The 26631-nt window shown below is 40.4% G+C and overlaps 1 protein-coding gene across 2 annotated transcripts in view; it reads right to left on the bottom strand.

The window, feature by feature from the left end:
• rgs6 (regulator of G protein signaling 6) overlaps positions 1 to 26631 on the bottom strand; it is an 89351-nt gene that overhangs the window by 14784 nt on the left and 47936 nt on the right. For both annotated transcript variants that reach the window (XM_061051763.1, XM_061051764.1), the window contains exons 3-8: positions 9887 to 9983; positions 7390 to 7440; positions 6106 to 6212; positions 2239 to 2290; positions 567 to 631; positions 258 to 334 (exon numbers count right to left, since the gene is read on the bottom strand). In XM_061051763.1, the coding sequence (XP_060907746.1) occupies positions 258 to 334; positions 567 to 631; positions 2239 to 2290; positions 6106 to 6212; positions 7390 to 7440; positions 9887 to 9983 (449 nt within the window). The remainder of the gene's footprint in view (positions 1 to 257; positions 335 to 566; positions 632 to 2238; positions 2291 to 6105; positions 6213 to 7389; positions 7441 to 9886; positions 9984 to 26631) is intronic.

Raw genomic sequence — 26631 nt, 5'->3', positions numbered from 1 at the left:
TCTCTGTTTTCTATCCTCTTATGTTCCAAATGCAGACCTACAAAGCCTGACAACACCTGATATTGGATGTAGTAGGAAATTCAATTACAGCGAAATTAATTTTACAGTAAATGGAGCCTGTCAGAAACACAGCTCATGATACAGGGGGTCGCATTGAAATTACACTCCATTGTTTTATCATGTACCTCAGGTGTCAACGACAGCGCTGCACGCATTGTAGTTTCACGTGTTGGTGTGGTAACCGAGCGTGCACTTACTTGACCTGGGCCTCAGCCTGCATGTAGATAAACTCCCACTTCCTAGCAAAGGCTCTCTGCAGCCTGGCGAGGTTCTCCTTTTAGAGCGAGAAGATAGAGACACGACGTTATCAAAGACAAAAAATAATAGAAAAACAAAAAACAAATTAAACCCTAAAGCAGTTTGGCTCTCAGATGCAATTTAGATATCACACTATCAGAGACACACAAATCTGACCTTTAAGAGGTTGTGTTTTTACTGCCCTGCAGCTTGACACAAAGATCAATACTAAGAAGTTATATAGCTCGGAGGAAGAGTCCAGAACTCACCGCCTCATAATCTGCCAGCTCCAGTCTGGTCTTATTCTGCATGGTCCGCTTGCACAGGTAGATAGCTGAGAGAGAGAGAGAGAGAGAGAGAGAGAGAGAGAGAGAGAGAGAGAGCGAGAGAGCAACAGACAGAGAGGATTTATCAGTATACACACTTTGCTTCTTCCTCTATTCATCCATTCATCCGTGCATCTCTCATCCCCCGTGTACCTGCCTCAAACCTCCAAAGCTCCCCTAGCATGAGAGTCAAATCGGCCTCTCCACCTCTCTGATGGGTTTTGATTATGAGGTGAAGTGTGAAGTGGCTCTAAAGTTCTGCCTCTGTGACAGGATGAAGGGCAGGGAGTGGAACGGTGACTGACTAATCCTGTCGGGGGGCCTCTTCACAGCCCAGAGAACATGTAGTGCTACAGTCCACAGCTCAGAGGAAGGTAACATGTGGTCTTTATTCAGGTATAACCTCAGATACATATTGTGTCAGGTGCCAGGTAAGGCTTTAATTATTAAGTGGTTTTGAAGACCCATCGACGCAAAATATTTTGGAATTTTGATATTCTTTATTAAGCCCGAAGGGAAATTCTGGTTTACACTTTGTTATTGAGAGACATGCTTCTCACATACGTCACACACATGCACACACCAGACCTGTGGACATGCATTAGTGGAGAGATGTCAGAGTGGGGCTGCTACACACCGCTACACCTGGAGCGCACCAGAGCAGTTAGGGTTTGGTGCCTTGCTCAAAGGCACCACAGCAGTACTCGGGAAGTGACCTGGCACCACCGGACCAACTTCCAACCATATTATTATATTATTATAAGATCAACTATATACGTATATCAATATATCAACAGGTTACAGGTCGGGCTTATACTATGTTTGAAGCATTATTGTCATCAATTTCATTGTGAATGAGTTCATTTATTCAAAGTACAATGCTTTAGATTTTCATGAAGTGTTTTCCCATTTTTAAAACTAATTAGGGCTCTTATTTTAGAGAATATGTATTCTATTTTTACTTTATTTTTCTTTTTTTTTAAATACCTAAAACCTTGTTTCTATTGTAAGCTGTGAAGTCCACCATTCAACATGTGATTTAAAATTATTGTATATGTATTTCTTTAAATATTTTAAAAACATAAACTTAAAAAACAGAATTTGGGTGATGATGGGATGCTACATCTAACTCATATGTTGCAACATTTACTGTTTTCTCCAGTGAGATGAACCACAAGACTCAATTAGAACATACAACCTTTAGATAATATGTTTCACAAAAATAAATGTGTAGTTAAACGATTTCTAGATAAGTAACCTCAAATGTAAAAAAAAAAAAAATCAGATGTAAAGCCAACACCACAAGTCTATAAAGTTAAATGCAGACAAAATGATTATACAGAACCTTTTGTACAAGTTGACAGTTTATATTTACAAACTGACTGAACTCAATATTCAATCTATTTTTGGGTGGCCAATAAAATTTCAAGAGGATCCCATGCCACCCATCTGGATGCGCCCCTGTTATCTGCCCTGCCCAGGTTTCATTTGAGCCATTCAAAAACTGTTACACACTGTGATATAAAAGAAGAAGAAGAAGAAGAAGAGATACACACATCTCTGGAGAGGATGATCCATCACAACATTTCTCATTGTGTACCTGTAAGACTCTTACCGTAGTCTGTGTTCTCCGGCTCCCAACAGTTGGACGGCCAAAAGTACGGTGCCTGGCAGGAAAAGAAAGTAAAAAAACGGTGAGGGCTGACTAATGAATCAAGTTTTAAACAACATAATCCACAGTCACAAATACTGTACACAAATATGTCCTTTTAAAAATCTTTCTGACAGAAGTCGAGTGACGACGATGCCCTTTGCTAAACAGTTGTTTTCCCTCTGAGACGCAGTGGTGCACATGATTGCCTCCAACCACAACGTAAGCAATCAAAATATTTTCATTATCAGGAGTGAACAGATTCAGAACAGCTGACTCCTCAAACTTTTCCAGCAGTGAGAGGTATCCCGGGGTGCTGCAGAGGCGTGGGAGTGCTGCAGCAACACAATAAACAAGAGGCAATGAAAGCTGCAAAACAAACAATCGGGGAAGGCAGAGCCAAAAAGCCAGCAGGCAGAGAGAGGAGACGCAGACAGGAGCGGTATTTGATATGACTCGCTGGGTTTTGAATGACATCTTTAAAAAGAAAACAACAGTTCATATCTCAGTATGGAGATTTTTTTTTCTCCAGTTTTCTTTTAATTGTTTTGATTTTATTTCCTCGCTTTTCTTTCTCATGCCTGAAAAATGAATCACTAATGAATGGTGATTGTCTCCATGAAGGTTTTTTTCTCTCTCGCTCTCTGCTAGCCCTCTTCCTCTTGTCTTCTCCCTCCACTTCACTCTGAAGGAGGAGGACCAAGGTCAGATCACAGTAATGTGCGCAGCCGTCTGGTTTAATTAAACTGCTCCTCCTGCTCGGGTGGAGACTCTGACAAGCCCCAGTGAAGGGGAAGCAAAGAAGAAGATGCGACACAAAGATCCTCCTAATCTTTTCCTGCTGTTCCCCACAGAGGAATCTCAAACATTGTTTCCTCTTTTAATTACGACATTCAGGATAAAGCAACCTAGCGTAATTAACGTGTGACTCTGATGCTACAGTCTTATCTCTGAGCACTGAATGAGGAGCATGTCAGCATGATTTCCCTCCTTTTCTTCCCTTTGATGAGTGTACTACTCCACAACACTGTGTCTCTCTTTTGGTCGCCGCCCACTCAGACCAGCGTCCCCTCGCTCGCTTGATGAATATTTGAACACATCGCCATTCATTTTTAATAGGGTCACAGGATCCCAGAGTAGTGCTGAAGATGCCGTCGAGAGTGAACAGGCCCCCTTTTGTCACCAAGATCAGGATTGGTGGGTTGTTATTCCATAAAAGAGCAAGTTAATCATCAGCGGCTGATTGGGGTCTTTATCAGGGTATAAACGCCTCCACAATCAGGTGAACCTCTCCGGATTTTTTTCAGTATCTCTCACACTAATGCAGGATGAAGAGGGGATTAGTGTAACCTAGGTTGGTTACAATAGGCATGGGGCAATTGGATTTACGGGAGAGAAAAAAAAACTATGTAATCCATTTATATTAAAGAGACTTTATTATTAGAAAATATAGATCTGTCATACAGTATATTGCCTCATTTCATGCCTCAACCCTCTCTCCAGATATGTTCGAAAACAGGACGGAAACAGGGTAACGAGAAGCACTGTGAATGGAGACTGTAGCGTACGACATCGTAGATCTACGTTTGGTCAATCAGCCTTCTCCATCAAAGGCTGCAAACTCTGGAACACATTACCACCTGAAATAAAATTAATGTCCGCCTTAATATCTTTTACAAAACAGGTGAAATGCTCAAAGCAAGCCAGAGCTGTACCCACTTTTAACTAATATCTTCAAACTTTATTTTAAACTGGTTTATAGCATTTGTATTGTTGTACATGTATTTTAATGTATCCTCATATCGTGTTATGGGGTTTTATGTAACTGAATGTTGTACATTTTAATCTGTTTGTTTACACAAAGGCCCAACTGGGGACACGAGTTGGAAATTAGCAATAGCTATATACTCTTCATGCAGCACATCAGTTTCATGCTTTGTATTGAAATTATGTTAAATTGCATTGTCCCTATTAAATAAATAAATTCAAATTTCCACTGATTGAAACAGCAGCATTTGAGTTTGGAACAGTATCTAGTATCTGTTACTTTTTTGTCACCACAGCTGAAGTTTTAAGTGATCTGAGCTGTGATTAAAAGTTGAAGAGGAAGCACTGCAGACCAATGATTGGCCAGAGGAAATGTTCAACCCTGTGGCACATCAATGGGACACCATGAACAACATTTCCCACGACTATAGGTTCCATAGTTTAGCAGTGATAATACTTAAATTCGGTTAGGGCCTGTGTTTTTTTTTTTTTTTTTTTGCGCTGGCAACACCCTCGACCTCAGTGTCAGGGTGCTTCTCACCAGTGCTTACTGTTGCTAGGTAACACAAATTGTCTAGCAGCCCTCTGTCCCCTTGGTATTGACAAGCAGATATATTTTTAATTGCTACATATGCTTATTATTTGTATTTAATTGCTAGCAATATCACCTTGAAAACATGAATACAACATAAAGGAATTGTGTCCTTGCATCAGCAGCAGCTTTAGATATAGACATTGTACCCTTGAAAAGAGGTATCAGATAAGATTCTCCTCCTTCGCCTTTGTTGTTGACAATGTTGGTATCAGAAGTTGGGCTCCATTCTGAGTTTGATTAGCTGTAGGCCAACCATCCGCAAGGAGAGGCATGGGGGTCGTGTGCATGCTAAGCCGAGTGGAAGGCCGTCAGGTTTGGTTAGTCCATGGGTCTCTGGAAACAGCTGACAGGTATTGGGTGGCTCAGAGGGCTGTGGCTTCAGTGGTTGGGGAATCAAAAACACGTGCGTGGGAGAAATTGAAGGACTGTAAGCATCTTCAGGTTTTGTTCACGTGTGAGGGTAAGATGAGCCGTGAGATTGACAGACGGATCGGATCAGCTTAGGCAGAAGTTTAGGGCGTTGTACCAAACCGTTGTGGTGAAGAGGGAGCCTGAAGGCAAAGCTCTCGATTTACCGGTTGATCTTCGTTCAAACCCTCATGCATGGTCATAAGCTATGGTCTTGGATAGTGACCAAAAGAAGTAGATTGCAGATACAAGCTGCCAAAATGAGCTTCCTCCGGAGGGTGGCTGGGCTCAGAGATAGAGTGAGAAGCTGAGACATTCAGGGGGAGCTCGGAGTAGAGCCGCTAGTCCCTTGACATCAAAAGGAGCCAGTTGAGTTGGTTCGCGGATCTGATGCCTCCGTTCGGAGGTTTTTCCTCCTGATCCCCCAGGAGGAGCTGGGAAACGTTGCCTGGGAAAGTGAAGTCCAGGTTGACTTACTTAGACTGCTGCCACCGCGACCCAACCTCGGATAAGGGGAAGAAAATTGATGGATGCATGGATAGATGGATGGATGGATGGATGGATGGATGGATGCATGCATGGATAGATGGATGGATAGATGAATGGATAGATGGATGGAGGGATGGATAGATGGATGGATGGATAGATGGATGGATGGATAGATAGATGGATGGCTGGATGGACGGACAAGGAGGCCATTTGCTCATGTGATGTTAAACAATCCACCAAAGGTCTCAGCAAATGTAATCTGCGTCAAAAACACCAAACTTGATACTTCTGAGCTCTCAGCAGTGACCTCACGTGTCTAACTGAGACTATAATCATGTTTCAAAAACAATCTGTGGGCTTTCTTTGCAGTATTTGGCTTTCATCTCAGTATCAAGTAACAAAAGAGGCTCAAAAAAGCGTCAGACACCTACTGAAGGATATTGAATATATTCTGTAACACTATACCTGAGGATGACCTCACTTTAAAAACCAGACCACCAAACTCTGCAAATGTAGCCACTTCTCCTGTAGCCTTCTCTGTATCCAATTTATCCCTTAAAGCCCCCGCTCACCTGAAAGCGGTAGAAAGTGCCGTCATCTTTGAGGGAGAGGACGTGATCGGAGATGGGGAAGAAGTACCCTTGAGCTGCGATGAGACTCCCGATGTGCATGGCCTCAGCTGCGAAAGGAACAGAACGAGGAGTACAGATCACAGTGGGATCCTCTGCACTCCACATATTATCTGTGAGGCATTATATGTGGATGGAATTAAGTCTGAAGCAGCAATATCCCGATAAAGTAGATACTCGTGAAAAGACTTTTCAGAACAAGATGTTAAAGTCATGTAATAAAACAGGTGTCTAAAATAGAACTCCTCAGAACATGATGATTTTATCAAATTGCTCTCATTAAGGTCACACATTAGGTGCATTTAAAGGTTTTATCAAGTTTTTACCGTGTTTCTTTCCCTGATTTTATTACTTCCATTTATTCTTCGCCTAAACAGTACTGATATCTATTTACGTCTCAAACCTGATGATATTATGACCACTTTGTAACTCGTGTCTTAAAAAAAAGGGCTCTATAAATAAAGGTAAGGTTAGACTGTTCCATATACTTGGATAGCCAGCTGTATTGGCCCTGAAAAAGTTTGAAAAGTTATACTGTGGATGTAGCTGGATGAGTCAATGTCTGACTCAGTGTCCAAGTTGTGGGCTCCTGTACCAACAATAAACAAGACTCTCCCACCATCATGCTGCAGGTCAGGTCGACTAAACAACAAATCGAAAGCAAAAACTAGCCAGTTTTTTTGTAAAAACTCTAGCCTGTTATTTTCTGATAACATAATTTCGTTTCTGTTGATAATGTTTGATTCCTCTGTTAAACAATGATAGAAATCAACGCTAAAGCAACATGCAAAGATCTTCTATTCATTTAAAAAAGTACCAAATGAACATAAATACTCTAACCGTGCATGACTTCCACACATCGTGCCTAACCTTTCATAAACTGGGCTGTTGTTCGATAATAAAAAAAGGACTGCAATTTAGTTGCTAATTTTAAGTAAATTCACTCAACATTGAAACAAATAAAGCCATGTTTTTGTTATATTCACAGTTCCAGCTTTGGAGAACATTTACCTCCCAGATCATGATATGTCATGCTTCCATTGCCCAAACGAATGTGGTACGTTTGTTTTGCCCTTTTCCCATTCAGGAGATATGAGACTTGAAATGAGGAAATCTCAAAAAGGAACCTGAACCTACTTGTCATCGCAGGAAAAATGTGTAAATAAAATATAGGGATGCATGTCTGCTTCAGGCTTCCGTAGTGATCATATGCAGCAAAACACTTACCTGTATCCTCGATGGCAAGGTTCTTCATCAGCCACTGTACGATATCTGAACCTGGATCAAGAGAGAGAGACAGACAGACATCATTATGATACAGTAAAATCAAGAAACATTTGAGTTATTGATGTTAAAAATAGATTAGAACAGGAAAAAAAAAAGCTGTTAAAGCAGAAAAACAAAAAGAAAAGTGAGGTTTAATATGACACCTTTTTGAATCCACACTTAGGGCATGATGTTATACTCTATGCCATTGTTATCCCCTTTCACACTCAGGAGAAGAACACAAGATGAACAAACATAGCAAGAAGGTGGATGAGAAACTGATCTCAAACATACCAGCAAGCTAAAATCATTTTCAGCCTTCAATTATTACACATCATTTAAGACAAAGATACTTTCAAATAATAGTTCTAATGAAGAAGTAATTATTTTTGATTACTTCCTCTCATGCAGATGTATTTAAAACAAACTAATAACATTCCTTTAGTACAGCGATACAGTGATATTGATGATAACATGCTAAAGAGATAGTTGTTCTTTCCAATGGAGATCGAGTATCATCTCCTTTGTTCTTCCCCCTCATGCTTTCTCTGAGTCCCAAGGGGGGCAGCGTTAAATCCTTCATCATTCATTAGTTTCCTGGCCCCTCGGCACTCAGCAGCAAACATTTGAGTTGCTGCTCTGCACATCCACCCGCCGTTGTAGTAATTGTGTTTATTGACACGCTCTGCTTATGGCGTATTGGAGGTAATGCATTTTCCATAAGTGCAGGGAATGAGAGAAGAATGTTAATGGGTTGTCTTTGTTTCCATCATTTGTTTGGGGGGAGTGTCAGAGCCCTCCCACTGTGGCGCCAGCCTGTGAAAGAGATCTAGATTATCTATCTACAGCCGAGACTACAGCCAGCAGGCAAGATGGCCGACTTCCATCCTCACCTGTCAGGTACGATTGTTTTCATTTTTCCAATTCAAATGTTTCTGTTCGAGTCTTGACAGTGTGTGTTTACCCGCTGCTATACATTGTACTTCCAACAGGACGAGCTTTACAGCAGCAGTAGGAAGTAGATTGCCTCGCTTTAGGGCATCTTGACAGTAGAAGCAGCGCAGCATTACTCATTCTGTTTCCACGCTCACATTTTCCTTTTTCAAACACTTAATCATATGTTGTCCTCCCATTTCCCCCTCTAGCTTTTCAGGAATCCTCCAGTGATCAGCCTCTGGAGAAACAGAGCAGCAGCCTCTACAGGACCAGAATAAAAAGCAGCTACAACACATGATGTAGGATGAGACAGCTGGAGTTCTCACTGTTCGTATTCCTAACTAAAAGGGCTCTTGGCTTAAAATAACAACCCAATGCTCAAAGTTGTCATCACTTATTTTGAGGAGGTTGATTGAAAATGACACATTTAAATCTTATGTGTTATCAATGTATTGTGTTAAATCCCACAAGTGTCCATTCCATGTTCAGCTGATCATTTTTATCTAAAGAATTCTGTCTCTGGTTTTCTAATAGTTGGTCCAAAATTGTTGTTCTTTATAGGAAACTTCTTTGGATATTATTTGGGAATATTAAACTAAAAAACAAAGCTTTTCATGTTTGAATATAAATGGAAAAAAATATATTTTTGCATTGGACTGTCTTCACTAAAAATCACGTTTACATCTGCTCTAACAGAATAGTAACATTCAAGCATCGTTCAGCTCATTGTTTTGGTTTGCATCAAAGGTTTGGTGTGAATTTGCTTAATGAATTCGCCTGAAATGTCCACCATAATACTTTATTAGGAGATAATATATCAGCATGGTGTTCTGTGTTCCCGAGTGGGCCAACAAAATCAACCAATGCAAGTTAAAAATGCAAGAATCGATATAGTTACATAATCTTTCATGTAATAAAAACACCCTCACATTTTAAATAAACACAAGAAACTCACAAGAAACTCATTGTGACCTCATGTCAATCCTTTGCCCAACTGAAAAATTACATAACCCACCACACAGCCCTTAGTGGGTATCACAATCCAAACATTTCCACCTTCAACAGAACCAGGATATGTTTATGCAAGCTTCTGGCATTCACAACGCTGATACTATCTACTCTACTGCATTGCCTGAAAGACCCCCCGAACCTTGAAACAAGATGGGCAGCGAGAGCCAAAATATGATCACCGGGTTTTTTAAAGTGGAACCTCCCTTCACTTGAGTCAGGCCCACAACACCTCAGGAAGGCTCAAAAGTTAGCTCCTGTGTCCCAGGACCAACCCCCTCCATGTCAGCTCTCACCGCCCATCATACCCACCCATTGAACTTCTTTGTGCTATCAAACCCCTGTGAAGACCACACAACTATTCCTTGTGCCATAATTACACATAGAACATAAATACTCTAACCTTGTTGTGGCCCACAACTCATATTACTCCCCCTATTTTTTTCCACATACTCTATAAACAGACTTCCAGTTATCCCATCTTACAGAACATTTTGGACATCTCTTCACTTACCCGTCACAACACTGGGGATTTTGGTCATAAAACTTTTGACAGTTCTGATGGGCACACCCTCCGTCTCATCCTGGATTAGAGTGACAATATCTTCAATCTGCAGAAGAAGAGAGGAAGAGGGGACCAAAAGAGGGACAGAGACAGACGAGGAAAAGAAAAAACAGTTAGGTGGAAACCTAAATATCATTCATAAGAGGTAATCAAACTTAAGGATTGATTAAAAGCTCTTTATGTAGCACATTAGTGAACATCATTGGTCTTATATTATGACTTTCTACATTGCATTTTATTTTTGCCATGATGCAAATCAAATACGTTGCCTGAAATAGTGCATCATTTGTATCCATTTTTTTACAAACCTAAAAAAAAAAAAAAGGTCATTGCTTTGGTTATATGATACCATAGTAATCGTATATCGTAAACTGACCGCAAGTTGCGAGGGGGTTATTCATGTGTGTGCAAATAAACTTCAGGCCATCTCGGCAGAAGTCAGAGCCCCAGTTGGGCCACCCCAGCCCAAAAAATCTGGACACCCCACTGCTCAGACTTGATTTTTGTTCTTCATAAAACAACCATGTAAAATTCAATTTTCCAGCATGAGGAAATCAACAGTCACAGGAATTCATTTGATACACGTATTGGATAAGGATAAGCAGGTAACTGTTTAACACAAATGTATACATGAAAAACAAAACACATTGTCTGTTTAACTCTTAAGACTTGTGGTAATAGGATTAGAGTTTGATTGACTGTTGACTTTGATTGTTGACACCCACTCGCTGCACAGATGCTTTTTTTTTCTTCGCGTCAGAGAGTGGGATGTGAGAAGTTCATCGCTTTGGAGACAGCTGAAGCAAAACTACCACACAGCGCGGCGGCTAAATATAAACTCAGAGTCTAACCCAGAACAGAGAGAGGCAGATACATATGTTTTATTTTCACACCTGGATTATTTAAGCATCCACATAAAAGAAGTAGTAAAAAAAAGAAACAGCATTACTTTGCACAGAATTCCAGCATTGACAAAACCCTTTTAACAGCCTGTACCAGCCTTTTAAACAGCACATACAGTATTTCTTCATGCTGTGTGAACTTTTCTGACCCTTTTAGCTTCTTGGGTATTTTTATAATATGTGAAATAGCTGTCATTGAAATACAATTCCAGGAGGCGCCCACGCTGGGTCAAAGCTTACATGACTACTTCCATAACCGCCTCATGCAGACTCTAATGCACAGTGCTTTACACAGACAGAAACATCCTATACATCCTAGACTGCACAAATATTCTGAGAGGTCTTTTGAACAGCTCGGGGGGGGGGAATGTAAATGTGAAATTTTTATGCAAGATATGCAACATTTTTGCCCTGCTGGCGTACATTTTGTACGAGTAACTGATGCAACATACATCACGATGTACCAGAATACATTATAGTCTCTTATGCTTCATCTGCTCTGCCTTTAATATGAGTAAGAACATGAGACCATGTACAGCAGGATACTGTATAAAACACGGACGTAGTCTCAGGGATGTCACCCGTTTGTTTCTGAGGCAGGGTTTTGTAGCGCAACTATGGTGGTCGCCATATTGGAAAGACTGTCTCACGCTGACTTTTGGTCAACCTAGCACCAGGCAAAGAGGCTGACCTGGGACAAACCTTAAGCCTGAGTATAGGTAAAAAAGTAGATTGATATCACCCTTACGCCTGTCAATTCAATATAAAGCTAGACACAATTAGCTTAGCATAAAAACTGGAAGGAATTGGAAGCAGCTAGCCTTATGGTTTTCAAAGTTATAAATAAATGAGCCAACCAACACTTCTATAGCTTCTAATTAATGTTAATCTTTAATATTTTTTAAATCCACAAGTTGTGGTCTAACATAGACCTGTTAGCTGCAGCTCCCTCTTGGCATGTGCAATGACTTCCTGGAGTCTCCATAGTTACAACAAGACTCAAGTTAGCTTTTGTTTTCTGGCTCTATCTTTGGTCTTAAACTTAAGACTTAGTATCAGTCAAATGAGAGATAAAAAAATTTTTTAACAGCCTTAGCCTGATGGTTGTAGCAGAATGATGACTTAATCCTTTGTATCTTTTTACTAATAAAGTGCAATGCTCAGGGACAAAGTATCAGCAAATCTCACGGATAGAGAAGCTCAAAACGCACAAAGCCTTCAATGTCTGAGATGTTCCCAGCAAGTCTGAAAATTCAGTCTGACCCGCCTTCTGCTGTTACATTGTCACCCTCTCTCATTCAAAGACACATAAAAGCCTACTGGCCGCCTGCCATAAGGAAGGGCAGAGTCCGCTTCAGAAACTATGTAATAATACAATATTAACAAGAACTTTATGGTGTGCATGTAAACGACTTCAATAGCATCCGCTGTCATGAGCAATTTGCTCCTGCCCCGCCATCCAAAACTGGTTTTACATCATTTATTTTGTAAGTTTCAACAACCTCAAGATTTTAAGTTAAGAAAAAAGTAACCCCTTAAGTGAGTTGACTAATATGCCTTTTTTATTTGAATCTGAAAACAAAAGAAGTAAAATAAATGTAAGTCTGAACATGTTAGCTATAATTATTACTCCTTTCTTGTGGAATATCAGTCAAGTGTATCTTATCTTATATAATACAAGCATCAATTATTAGTTAATTATTAGTTATCGTCACTATGCAATTATCAGCAGGAGCTACTTAGCAGCAGGCCGTCTGCTATGGACCCCTTCCCCACTTCCGTGTCAGAAGCCCAGTAGGCCTTATCCCGGCAGCAGAAGCCAGGCTCTCAAGTAGAAGGAGCTTCAGCGAGGTGATCAGGCATTACTACCACCCGACGTCCCCGACGCCTAGCCACTACCATCGGACCGTGTCGTCCCTCAATCACGGCACGACGCCCAGCCTCCACCATTGCACTGTGTCATCACAACCAACACCCGACGCTCAACCCCCACCATCGTCCCCACTACCACCGGCGTCCTCATTCATGCACGGTCTGCTCCGACCGGAAAGTAAGTAAGGACAACAGGAACGCAAGGAATACAAAGGATTGCTATTTGTAAAGCGTCTCGAGATGACACTTGTTATGAATCGGCGCTATACAAATAATGATTGATTGACTTAAGGGAGCTCTCTCAAAATGATGGTAGAGGTTGTTATGTAAAGTGTCCTTCAGTATTAAATAATCCCATTCATACGCTGTTTATGAAGCAGCAGGAGAGACTTTGTGTTAAGACATTTGGCTGCAGGAGCTGGGGATCAAACACCCGACCTTCAGGTTGAGAAACGGGCGACTCCTCCAACTGAACCACAGTTGTTAAAAAAAAGGCACTATCTTATTCCCCTGATATATGTCAACCCATTCCGTTGACTTGATACCAGAAGTCTACAACGGTTTTGTAAATTCAAACACTGATTGCACAGAGTGACTCACTATGACACAAACAACATCCATCCCAAATCTCTTCTGAAATGTCTCGACTGTCATGGTGGTGCCTGAATCAAACCAAATACATCGGCTAAGTTTTGGCTCCTTTGGCCTCGTCTTGTGTTCCTCTTGTCAAACCACCTTCTACATTATTTCCCAGCAGACCGCTGAAATATTGAACGGCATTCTTCACTCCCAATGTTGGGGCAATGAATTGCTAAGAAGCTGCATGCAAAAGGAATACATCATGCAAATTGGTGTGCAAACAAGTTTTGATGTGCACGGGTGAATTATGTGCACCGGGCTGTTTGTTTTGTTTTCAACTTGCCCCTTTCATTATGTGCACAATAAATGTTGAAGTCTTTGCCTGCTCTATAACTTCACATTTAAGACTCCCACAGCAAGTGAAGTATCTTTTTATTGAAAATAGCTCATTCATACACATTCATGCTCATTAGTCTTTAAAATGAGTCCTGAGCTTTAGTGAATACTATGTTGTAAAACCAATCTCATCTCAGTTAAACAGTTTATAATAACACACCAAAATTATGTAGCTCATTATGAGCTTTGAAGATGTGGAATTTTCTTGTCGGATATTTTTCTCAAAGTTTATAGGAAGATATTAAACCTATGAGGGATTATACAGTATTCAGTGACGAGGTTTTTATATAAGATACTCTGCTTTATTAAATATAAAGCTTTACAAGTGTATGAATTCAGTGAAGCTGTAATGTGAATGTAAGATTTTGAAATGATAGCTTATATAACAAGATCACATATTTCACAGCGGCTATAATAATGTACTCTTAAATGAAGTCATGAACTTATAATAGCCTTTGAAAACATTTCAATAATCATTGTTATACTGTTGCTGAAAGTGTAATATTGAGAGAAACCCAGACATGGCTTTTTGTCTCAGATGACACAGTATAAATAAAAGATGACAATCATACGTAAGGATATGAAATATAGCAGAGTGTAATGAAATGCAAAGAGCAGAGTTATCTATGGTATGACCCCTGGCAGTGTAATCTTTATACTGAGCCTGATGGTGATCTGTGTGGTATTCTGCAGGGCTGCAGAGGGATTCAGGATCTGCAGGGGAGGAGAGGTGCTCTGCTGAAAGGAAAGCCTGGTCTTACAGAGAACTGTTACCTTAGATGACACTGTACTGTGCATACACCTACACACACACACAGCACAGATCAGAGCTTCAATACATGGCAACATACTCGCACCACTGATGTGTCTAAACAAACAGAGCCTGGTGGACAATTTCAGGGAAATTAGCTTCAAAACAGTATCTAGCTGCAACTGCAGCATTGTCAAACAGAAAATCCGACTGTTGTATGTCATTGAACCAACGAAGCGGCAACCTCCGGTCTTGAAAAATTAAGCCAATGCGGAAGTGCACAATTCTGCAGTTTGTCGAGTGTCTGCTTGGGGCTGGCTGCAGGAGCCCCGGGAGTCACATGAACACAAAAGGCAAAAGAGCCTTTTTTTACAGCACAAATAAACATGTTTACAGAGACTGGTACAAAAAAACTAAATAGGTCTGATTAGTTATTGCCATCATGGGCACACACTGCACGGGGACACACATTTTTTTTTTTTAACTTCTCCGTTTTGATATTATGATTGACAGGTGGGCGCAATGTAACGGTTTGTCAAGAGGCTTAAAACCCGCCTCAGTTCCAGCTCTCCGTCTGTCGTTAGGTTGACTGAAAGTTAGGCTGAGACAGCATTTCCAGCATGGTGAGTAGGTGAGGAACCTTGAGCTGTGTTTGTTTGTTTATTTGTATGCCCCTCGACAACATACCAAGCGAGCAACTTAGCCTTGGGGTCCAGAAATGTAAAACATTTAAAACTACAGAAAATATACTACTAAAAAATAAATTATTATTTCATGCTTTCCATCACATTGTGATAAAAGCTTAAAGCAAGAGTTTTATTGTTTCTGCTGCCAATGAGACCTTATAAGACCATATAAGAAATGAGCTGTTTCCATTTCAAGGGCTCATGATGAAGTTATTTATAGTGATAAATCAATTGCTGGGAGGATCTGATCATAAGGTGTGTTGTGATGTAAAATATCACATACTGGCCAACTGGGACCTGAGGATAATGGGTCTCCTGAGATATAATGCAATTAAAAATATGCTTTATTGAGATTATGTGCATGACATTGACCTCAAATGCAGATGAGTTTCTTTGAATCTATTAAAGCCCAGATGTTGACCTCAAATTTGACTCTCTGTTTCAGGATCTGTGATTCAGTCTATAGGATACTTCTAAATTCTTACAGTATTTAAATAGAATCTGTTGAACTTCATTTATAAACATAAGACACATTTGCTCAGATGTCAGATATTTACAGCAAACCACCAAAGAAGCAGTAATAGTGAGTGGTTGACACTGTCTTTGGTCTCAGATCAGCCAGTAGACAGATGTTTCACTGAACTAACTCCTACAGCGGCAGACAACTTCAGTCAAGCTGCAATTGCCCAAAATATTCCATTTGGAGAAACGGTGTGCAAATTCAGAAATAGTGAAAATTCTAAAACCCATAAAAAAAAACAGCCGATGTGCTAAAAACACATAAACAATCAAAGTCAAAAACACAAATACCCAGGAAGCAAATGGAACAGAGAACACTTATTACGATGACATTTCTAGTTATCATAACAGAATTGCTCCAGGCCTGTAGGGGGCGCTAAGTGGAACTCGATTTATTTTTATTTTTAAGAGAAAATTATTTACAAAGAAGACTTAGAGAGCAAGTAGTAAGAGGTGTTCAGAGCTGCAGGGGTCAGGGAGACACAACGGGATTGGGTGAACACGGACATCGAGTCCTGTGCGGACCTCTATGGGTTTAAGGAAGATGTGCATTCGTTTCAGCTTTTTACAATACATATTTTTATTTGCTGAACAAATCCGTTGTCGTGCTTGTTTTGGATTCTTGTTATTGAAGGTTAAACTTGGATACTGTGTACTTGAGTACAGTCTGTAATAGCTATCGTGGAGGGTGCACTCTTGCATGTTTCATTCAATTCATTACTTATGCAACCCTGAAGTCCAGCAGCAAAATATTCTGCGGTCTGACTAACTGCTGTATATTTTAAGCTCATTCTTTTTTAATATGTGCATGACATTTTATTCAATTCGTCTGAATCTTTTTGGGCGGCTATCAGCAACTTCTCTTACACCAACTCCCCTCTCCTTCTCCTTCTGTTGTCGCTTGACTTTTTGTCTGAGTGTTACTTGTCAGTATGGAGAGCCACTTAAAGCACGGAAAAGAACATGGTGCAATCAGTGTGATTACCAAGGATCCAGTGAAGGTATCATGCAGATGTACTGAAGCATCTCTCAAAAGGAGTCAAATCAGTGCAAGATCTCTTACGACAAGTCTGATCACACTTTACCTCCCCAGAAATCTGAATGAATCAATCCATTGATAGCCTGTTCTTTGGCATTTTTTAGCAAGCTCTCCAATATCTAGAAAAAGAAAAACATTCAGCTAATGGATAAAAAAAACATGTGAACCAACCAAAAGGACAGCATTAGTTGATTCCCAATCTCAGAAATCATTGTCTGATGGGCAATAGATGACTCTGGGAATGGATGCTAATTTCATAGTAATTCCGGTGAAGCCAGCTGTGAGCGTTAAAAGACGTTGGTTAATAACATAAATATAACCCCAGAAATGTTTGAAATTTCCAATTGTTCTGAATTTTTCAGTTTAGGAATGGCTAGTCTGGCATGCGTGGTTAACTTGAGTACCACTCTGCAGTATGCATGTCCTACTTGCTTTAAGAAATCCTGATATTGGTCTAGCACGAGCTAAACTGTCACTGAGAGGAGAAATGGGGATGGCATGGTTCAGAAGACTTCACTTTCTTTCTCTTCTCTCAAAATGTGTTACAAGGTATCAGAGTGCAGTCATCCCCTCCCCTCCGGGCCATGGCTGATATTTTCTCTCTCTCTCTCTCTCTCAGCAGGATGTATACATGCTTCATTACAGCAAAGTGATGGCTTCATCACTCTCCTCTCCCACCGATCTCTCTTTGTGCACACAAAGTATAATTGCAGCTGTTTCAGGGTCAGGAATGCTGTTGCTTTTGTGCATTTATTCGGGTTTGCATGCTGGGTTGTGGGTCCGTCTGAGAGGTATTGTGGCCTCTTCCCATGGGTCGACGTGACTGACTCAGGATGTTTTGGTCCACTTAGATTCTGAATAGCTCTTGTGTAACGTTCTCTTATTGGGCAGGGTGACAGCAGCATGTTTATGGTTAAATAATGGTCAGACTTGAAAACTCATTTTATCCAGCATTATGAAGCCCAAACTTGCATCCATACGTTTCATTTGCTCTGCTTTCGAGTCATTTCTGGTTCACTGAACGAACTGAACGAGAGCTCCTACATGAATCACTGAACGAACTGAGAGGAAGAGCGGAGCTCTCGTTCAGTTCGTTCAGTGAACGAACGGAACGAGAGCTCCGCCTCCGAGTCACTCTCTTCCTCTCAGTCAGTCAGTCAGTGAGTGATTCGTGCACTGAACGTACTGAACAGAACGGTCGGGGAAAATAAATGTGATTGTTTTAGCAGCTTTCAGTTTGAAAACTGTAGCTTTATCCAACTAAATTCTCAGCTCATTGGCTTATTATTCACCACCGGCTGTTCTCAGTACGATCGCAAGCAGAACTAAACGGTCGGCCGTGTTTCAGCTTATTAAATTCTGATTCACAGACAGAGCTGCGGAGACTGAACGATTCGGTGAACGAATCTTTTGAATGAATCACTTTACTGAACTGATTCTACTGATTCAGTACACTGAAAAGAACTGCTTTTCCCATCACTAATTTCTGGTGGTTTACCTGAGAGCTCGACAAACTTATCTTATATCCTCAAAATTGCTAACAGGTGAAACAAACAGAAACAAGTTTCAATTGCTTCATTAGTATGGGCAATTTCAGCATGGCATGCCGTGGTCGAGCCATACATAATTAATACTCTGAACTGTATAATATAAAGTTAAAAAGTGTTACTACTGAGTAGCTCAGTCTGTAGGGACTTGGGTTGGGAACCGGAGGGTCGCTGGTTCAAATCAAGGTGCAGACCAAATATGGAAGTTGGTCTGGTAGCTGGAGAGGTGCCAGATCACCTCCTGAGCACTGCCGAGGTGCCCTTGAGCAAGGCACCAAACCCCCTCCCCCCACCATCAGCTCAGGAGCGCCTGCTGTGGGCCGCTCCGTCACTCTGGCTTCTCTCCATTAGTGCATGTCCATAGGATCCTGTTTCTGTGTGTGTTCATGACTTACAGAGTGTAAAAACTGAAATTTCCCCTTGCAATTATTTATCAATAAAAAAAGTTAATCTTAATCTTACTTTGAATATGGGCAACAACACATGATTATTTTCATGATTGTCTTATCTGAGTATTATTCACATCATACATGGAAATTAAATAAACAAAATGTCTGATTAGTAATTATGCTAATCAAAATTTCCAAGACTCCAAAGTGACATCTTTAACTGGCTGCTTCTTTTGTTTTTTGTTCAACAAAAAGTCCATGACAAAGATTTCTCTTCCGTACTTTGAGAAATGTGAAGAAAAGTCACAAATCTGACACCCAAGAAGACTGCCCATTGGGCTGCGAATCAACGAGTGAAAGATTAGTCAGTTACCAACTTACCAAAATACTAAACTGAGGGACAGAGATGATGGCATTCATAAAGCTGCTGTGTATAACTGGACGGCCATTCTGTTTCCCGAGGGGATCATTAAACCACAATCAGCGGCACAGTTCGTGTCACCGCAGAGTCCACCTGTCTGCCAGGCAGCCAGCCAGCCCCCGAGCTGCTCCGTGCTAACGTGCGGTGATAACGCTGTAATCAGGCAGCCCACTGCCCCATAGGGGGTTAAATACAGAAGATCGCAATAATACTGATGAAATCTGCCCCTACTGAGCTGCACTCAAAGCAGAAACACCAACATACAGACAGAGAAGTGGCACATCCACACAAACTGACAACACAATACACTGTTACATGCATGTTGACCCACACGTGTGCTATATGATTGCTGCATGGTTTTCTTATATGATTCTCTGCCTTTACAACAAGAGCTACATGTTGAAGGTTAAATGGCTCTTAGCACAACCCTCATCCCGACTAGGGCTGTTGGAATGAAATTCAGGATTCAAATATAATTTGAACAGGAAAAAAAAAAAAACACACACATTTATATTCGAAAACTGAATCCGCTCATGAATCTCACCCTTCTGCTAATGTCCACTAATGTCACAAAACCAATGAGGTGTAGCGTTTTCAGCGCTCAGAGTCCAAAGCACAAAAAAAAAACGCCCTGGTGTTGCTGCACTCTCAGTTCAACTTTTGGAACACCACTGTGCTTGTTAATGTCTCTTCTCCCTCACTGACAATTAAGAATCAAGAAGGGGCAAGACTTTTGATATCAGCTCTGTCAACAACAATGGCGGAGGAGAAACATGCCCTCGGAAACTGAGGTCGTAGGTGCTGCCAGCACAAATACATCTGTTAGTGGACACAGAGTCCACTAGCGTTCCAGTGGGCACTGACTGCATTCAGAAAAACAGTGCGTGTGGAGAGCAAAGGGGGCGAAGTGCGTCAGCTGCAATCCAATCCTGGATCGTATCAGCATTGCCTCTGAACTCAAACTCCATTCTCGCCTCTCATATAGTGGGACTGTAAATAATGGCGAGACATTGAAACAGTCTTCATTAGAGTTTTCTACCACTAGCTGCTGGTTCTGCCCGGATGCCCCAAAAACTGTCACTGCCTGCGGTTATTATTATCAGATGATAGGCGGTGAGTTACAAGAGTGATACGGGTGATTGTGTTTAGTATTGTATTTCTATCACATCCTTTCTGTTTCCTTAAAAAATAATCTCCACAGACACTGCCAGACGTATCAGCAAGTATATTTTTATACTTTTATTATGTTTCCGTGATCAAACTTTCCTCAATGAGCTCTTTGCTATGAAAGGAAGTAAATCATTTAAACAGTTCTCAGTTACACAAAAAGGCCAACTACGATACGTCGACCTTTTGCATAAGTCTGCGATTACAAGCTTCTGGAAATAAATCATCCCTGTGATGGATATTCTTTAATAAAGTCTGAGCACGTACAGCTCAGGAACATGGGCTCCCATAAGACTGCTGCAATAAAATACAGCAGAAATCACACTTTCACTTTTATGTCTCATGCCGGGTATTAGCATTTTTCTTGACTCAGAAAGAGGATTACTATGCCATGCTGGCAAAGGTCAAATTAGTGTCACTGAAATTATTGAACACAGCCAAAGTGATTAAAATGTATGCACATAAGCATAATTTTCACATTAACACAGGCTCCAGACACACACACACACACACACAGAATGAATTTCCATTCAGGTAAAGTGGGTGTAATGACCTGCAGACATGCTGCAGCCCTTTGACTGCAGAGTGTATGGGTTTACGTCTGAAGGTCACATCTGGCTTTGTGACAGTGATGATGGGTCTTACGGGTTTCAGCCCATGCGTGTCTGACAGCAGGACGATGTGACTGTTAATGGAAGTGTAATGAAAACAGGATGGCTTTGCCACAGTTGACTGCTGGTGCTTCTCTGCTTGATATCTGATCCTATCCCTGAGCAATTTATAAGGCAAGTCAGAAATCTTGTCTATAAAATATAAGAAAACATCTTGTTTGTGCATCAGACAGAAGTGAGTTTGTGTCTCCCATAAACAATAACCAATGGAAATATTATCTAGAACGGGCACCCATGAACCATGAAAGGTTTTGTCTGCTTTGAAGATGCCAGAATTAGATTTACCAATATCAACTCAACTCATGAAAACACCCTAACTATTCTTTTGTTAAGAACAAGTGTATGTATGCATATCCCAAAATAAAAAATGTTTACAATGTTTTAGGATTATCCCTCAAAAGAGACATTTATCATTGAAACATTTAAAATTACTGTTAACTTTTAAAAACAATGTTTTTTGTTTTTTTTTACTCAAGTGGGTCTGTGGGTTGGGGTGGGGGCAGCTTTTCTTAGATCCTTTTAGGGCTCCAAGGAAAAAAGGTTGGGAACCACTGCTCTGAAACCACAGCTCAGTGGTTGAGTGAATTTCATAAGAAACTCATATGGCTGATAATTATTGATTTTGGATTTAGACATTATTGTTTTTAAGATTGAAGCTAGATTGGATTTATAACGATGCTCAGTCTATCTTTTGTAGTGCATCTATCAACAGCCAAGCTAGCGTCTTACCCAGGCTCTACGTAGTCCCACTAATGCTGTGAGTATACAGTATGCCAAATGCTGAAGTTAAAAACAACCTTTTGCCAAATACTTCTCCTGTTATTAATTCAATACTGAAAGATAGATTTTAACACTAACCATCATCCTGCACTTTCCTGCAAAATGGTCTATTTCTCCTATATATTTTGTATATTGTAGAAAAAATGTTCATGATGTGAAGTCTGGATGAATGAATAGGTAAACAGTTTACTAAAGTACTGAAATATGCTGTGGGGAAACAAACAATTACATAGATTTCAGTAAAAGGAAGCATTTTACAGACTGAACAAAACAACCGGTCAAAAAGAGGTGATTTCATTCGAAAGCTCTGGCTGCATGTGGAGCTCTGGATTACAGCCTCAGCCTCCTTCAGTTCTGTTAACACCTTTGGGATATGACACCTGCTGCAGTGAGGACGAGGAGCCCTGGGTGACAAGGGAGCAACAGGCCATCTATCTGACAGACCCAAAAGATTATCAGGATTTACAGAAGTAGGAGCTTTTTTTCAAATGCCTGTTTCCAACTTGTCTACCTCTGCAAAGAATGTCAAAAGAGTAAAGAGAGGCTGCAAAAGAGTGAAAAGGAGGAAATGTTATGTAATTTTAAGAAAGAAAGAAAGAAAAAGATTTCTCCCTGCTAATTATGTTCTAACATTTCTCACGTGCCCAAACTGTTCCTTTCAAAAGAACAATGATACCCAAATTGCCTTTTTTTTTAAATTTTCTTTCCTGTCTGCTTTGGGGTGCAACAAGCAATTCAATTTTGTCTTGTAAGATCCAGTTTCACAAAAAAAAAGGTCCATGTGTGAACTACAAGGCTGTTCTATACTTTTGCATGCAACTCTTAGGGTAGGAATTTTTTTTTTAAAACACAGCATTTAAAATTATTGTGTACCAAGTACCATCGAATTCTAACTTAGCACGAGTCTAATCTGCTGGCTGTGAACACTTTAGTAACGTCCTGTTTACAAAACAACAATTTCAGCCTAAAATGAAAACCATTTGTTGCTCTTTAGCTGTGTGATACACGGCAACGGCGTTTTGGGTAAGTAAAAGCAAACCTTTTCCAGAGTGCAAACTTTTGAACACAGCAGCGAATCCGTCGTCGTGTAAACTGGACGAAAGAATCCCATTCATTTTCCATCGTTTTGTAACAAACCCATTTTGTGGAAAACTGAGTTATTGATCATTTGATGGATTGTTTTGTTCCCTTCTTACATGTGTAAAAAGTGTCTTTTTTAAAAATAAAAAAACCCACCCTCCTTTATTTTTACTACTTTATTTATTGCAACTACAGACAAATCTTTGGTGTGGAAAAAAAATGTAAAAGCTGTTTGATGCAGTGTGATGTTTATCTCTGTGTATGACACCCTTGTGCCAGGGGTCACCGGGGTATAAAATAACTATATAGAAATAACCAATCTTCCAACTGATGGCCTGGTTTGCTTTTGTAGTTCATATAGAGACATCAGTATTAAATACAATCTACTTAAAAAAAAAAAACTTTATTAAAGTATTGGCATACATGTAAGGGGTGTGAGGTGAACTCTGGAAATAAAGGTGATAAAGGGCACTCACTGCCACTCGAATCAGGGCAAGAAATGTGTCCCTGTTGGAGTCTCAGAAAGACAAACAGCTGTCTGATAGCAGGTGTCTGATTATATTTTTAGCCACTCCACAGGCGAGCTTTTCAAGTCTCTTTCTTCTACTCTGTACAATAATTCAAATCTTGTTACTGGAGGGCTACTTCAGGAGTGTGGCTTTTGTTACAACACTCTGTTGTTTGCTGTCATTTCATTATGAACGTTTCAGATCAGCTGGAGAGAATTTGCAAAGATGCACCCGAGGTTTTGTGGTTATTTTGTTCAACAGCTCGTACAGCGGGTTCCTCTTCACTACACGTTTGAGTTCTGTGTAACTTTTATAAGAATAACGATAAAGTTAAAAATGATAAAATTCCGGAGGCAGAAAAGTTCTCATAAAAAAAAACTTGTTGATTGAGTTTCCTGTCTGGCAGAGAGCCGAGCGGCCACAGACAGCAGAGTGTGAACTGAGGCCAAACACTCCCTGGGCAATAATCAATCCAGACGAGTTTTCATTGCTTCCAGCCAGGGACACCAACAGAGCTGACCTCGCATCTCAGAGCCAGACACATCCATACCTGACACAGAGAGAGAGAGTAATCAGCACAGGGGGAGGCTGATTATTTTCTATCCTCCCTGTGCACCCATGGGAGTCCAGTGAACATTTGTCACTACTGTGATATCAAACAACTTTTTAACCATGGTTTCCATCATGACACTTATACTACAGATATGGACATCATCTTTATCATCATTTTTATAGCTGACAATTAGATGCAGATATTCAAGAAGGATTGAAAATGATAAAAAAAATAACTCCATTTCATTTTTTCTCTTTAGCAGATGGACACTTAATTGCCGCAGAAGTTCAAGAATATTCAAATTTTTCTGCTTTGCAAATAAGCCCTGAGCTGTGTGTGTCTGTAATCAGCTTCCCTCTCTCTTGAAAGAAAATTACTTGTTGATTATTGCAACCAATGAACACAAAACAACACCACCAGTGTTATGTACCCAATATTTTTTTTAAACCGAAGATGCCAATGGAAAAATCACAGCAGCAATTACAAGTTAAAAGTGTTCCTGTCGGGTGTTTAAACTGTGTGAAATGACAGAAGCGCATACAAAGAGACACATCAGTTCAAATAAAATTCATTTAAAAAATGAGCCAGCGAGGGGAAAAAGCACTTGGCATTTCCATTCATGGATCAGACCGGGCCCATTTCAACTTCATTCTTGGTTTGTCAGAAAAATCCATTAGCCTACAATTTACTGCTCTCCCGCCGCACTGTCAGTGTGACTAAGGATGGGTACGTGGGCGTCTCTGCAACGGCACTCATTAAAATCTTTTCATCCTACCTAACACTTCAAGGATTCAACATGAAAAACGCACTGATAGGAGAATGTCAGGAGTCTTTCCGAAGCTTTTGGGGATCTCATTAAAGCTTTGAAGTCTGTCAGAACGACTATCTCTTGGATATGCGAGCGTTTTGACAGATTACTGTCCAATAGGCAATCTCTAATTCTGACAGAAGTCTAAACTAAAGATGGAAGAAGGTTTTTAAAACATGAAGGTTTTTTTCAGTTTTTCTAGTTGTCCTCATGCAGAGAAAGAAATCCCTGAAGATGTCACATTGATCTGGCTCTTAGCTCTTATCATAGACTGTAAATATTAATGAATGAAGCCTGAGTCACATTAACCATCTGTCACGGCAGGGGGGCTCCGGAGGCTCTCCAGCAGCAGCCGCCGTGCTGGAAATGCGTTCTCAGCCTAACTTTCAGTCAACCTAACGACAGGCTGAGAGATGGAGCTGAGTCGGGTTACAGAGTTATACATAAATCCTGGCAGTCACTAGAAGATCAATATCCACGACTTTGGTAATCCTCCACCAGCAGACATTAGCAGTCAAATGTCTTTACGGCTATTAGGTGGATTAAGATGATCTGTAAATTGGCCTAGGATTCATGAGATAGATTGATAAATAGACAGACGGGTGGATAGATAAATAGATCTATCGATTGATCCCTGAGGGGAAACTGTAGTGACAGCTAATAACACTCAACATTACAATGACAGAACAGGAAGAACAGGAATACAAAGCTAAAAACTAAACTTTAAACTAAAAAGAAAACAACAGCAGTGATTACATGTCAAGCATTTTTACACATTCATTTCATTTTAATTAAAGATAAGGTTTTATTTTTTGTATATATAGTTTTACAATAATGGGTAACATTTACAACGATTTTAAATTTGTATAATTTTCTCCCAAAGGCATCTTGTGTGAACTTGCATGTTGTGTGACTACATGCCTACATCTTATCAAGTCTTATTTACTTTAAAGAATAGCAGCCTCTTTGAATTACGTAACAATTCTACACAAATACACCCACACGTTCTCCTTTCCTTGTTTGTTTGTTTGTTTGTTTTTGTTGCTCTTGACGGAACAATCTGTCAGATCTGGCAATAACAAACACACTTCCCCAGCTTAAACCTACTTTTGTTTAAACAAAACTGTCAGAAGCCCAAACTAAGCCCTGGATTTGAGTGATTTTGCATTCCCATTGATCAGAGGGGGGCCGTGGAGTTACAAACAGCCAGGCTCTAGTCTGTAAAATACAACACAGATTGGGCCTGATCTGAGTGAATTTGCAGGATTATAAAAGGGAGGTATGTGGCATGTCAAAAGTCATGAATGGCGGTCAACTCACCCTTAGCCTGGGGAGCAGTTCATAAAGTGTTTCTGAGGGCAACAGTGAGTTTGAGAAACAGCCAAAGACCTCTCCGTCAGGGAATAAAGGCAGAGACTTCAATAGCTCTAAAAGGAAAAACACTCTGGCTCTTTTCTTCTGTTTATTTCTCCCGTTCTGTTTCAAGTTTTGTCCCCACAGTTCCTCTTGTTAAGTTTGATCCAACTACTAAAGGATTTGTACAAGAAAACATTTTCAAGGATCCTCAGCTATATATTGAAGGCACTTAAAACAGCTGGTGTAAATCCAGTGTGAGCAATCTGGCTTCACTCCATCTGTTAGATGGTATTTTCATTGAACGCTGGACTCAGTGAAGTGTTCCTCGGAGGAGTTCTGCCTCATCTTTTTACATTATGTCCTGTCGGATCTTGAGAAAAAAAAAACAAGTCTTTACAAACATACTCGGAGAACCTTTGGGTCTTCTGTGTTCTGTCTTTGATTTCTTTGAGTGCCAATTTTCAGCTCTGCACTGTGCTAATGAACTGGTGCCGGGAGCCGATTAGGGAGCAGGGGACAAATTCAGTCTGAGAGCTTTAATTTTTTAATGCACATAACAAAAATGCCTGGGAGATGCGTCTGTAATTGATTTTTGTTTCTAAATTAATCTTGTAGCTGAATCAGTCGTGACTTCTCAGTGTCAGTTTTTCATGATTTGCTGTTGCGACT

The sequence above is a fragment of the Labrus mixtus genome, chromosome 12 (genome assembly GCF_963584025.1).
Source record: "Labrus mixtus chromosome 12, fLabMix1.1, whole genome shotgun sequence".
Classification (NCBI taxonomy): Eukaryota; Metazoa; Chordata; class Actinopteri; order Labriformes; family Labridae; genus Labrus; species Labrus mixtus.
The sequence above is the reverse complement of the archived record's forward strand: the minus strand, read 5'-3'. Positions and strand labels throughout refer to the sequence as shown.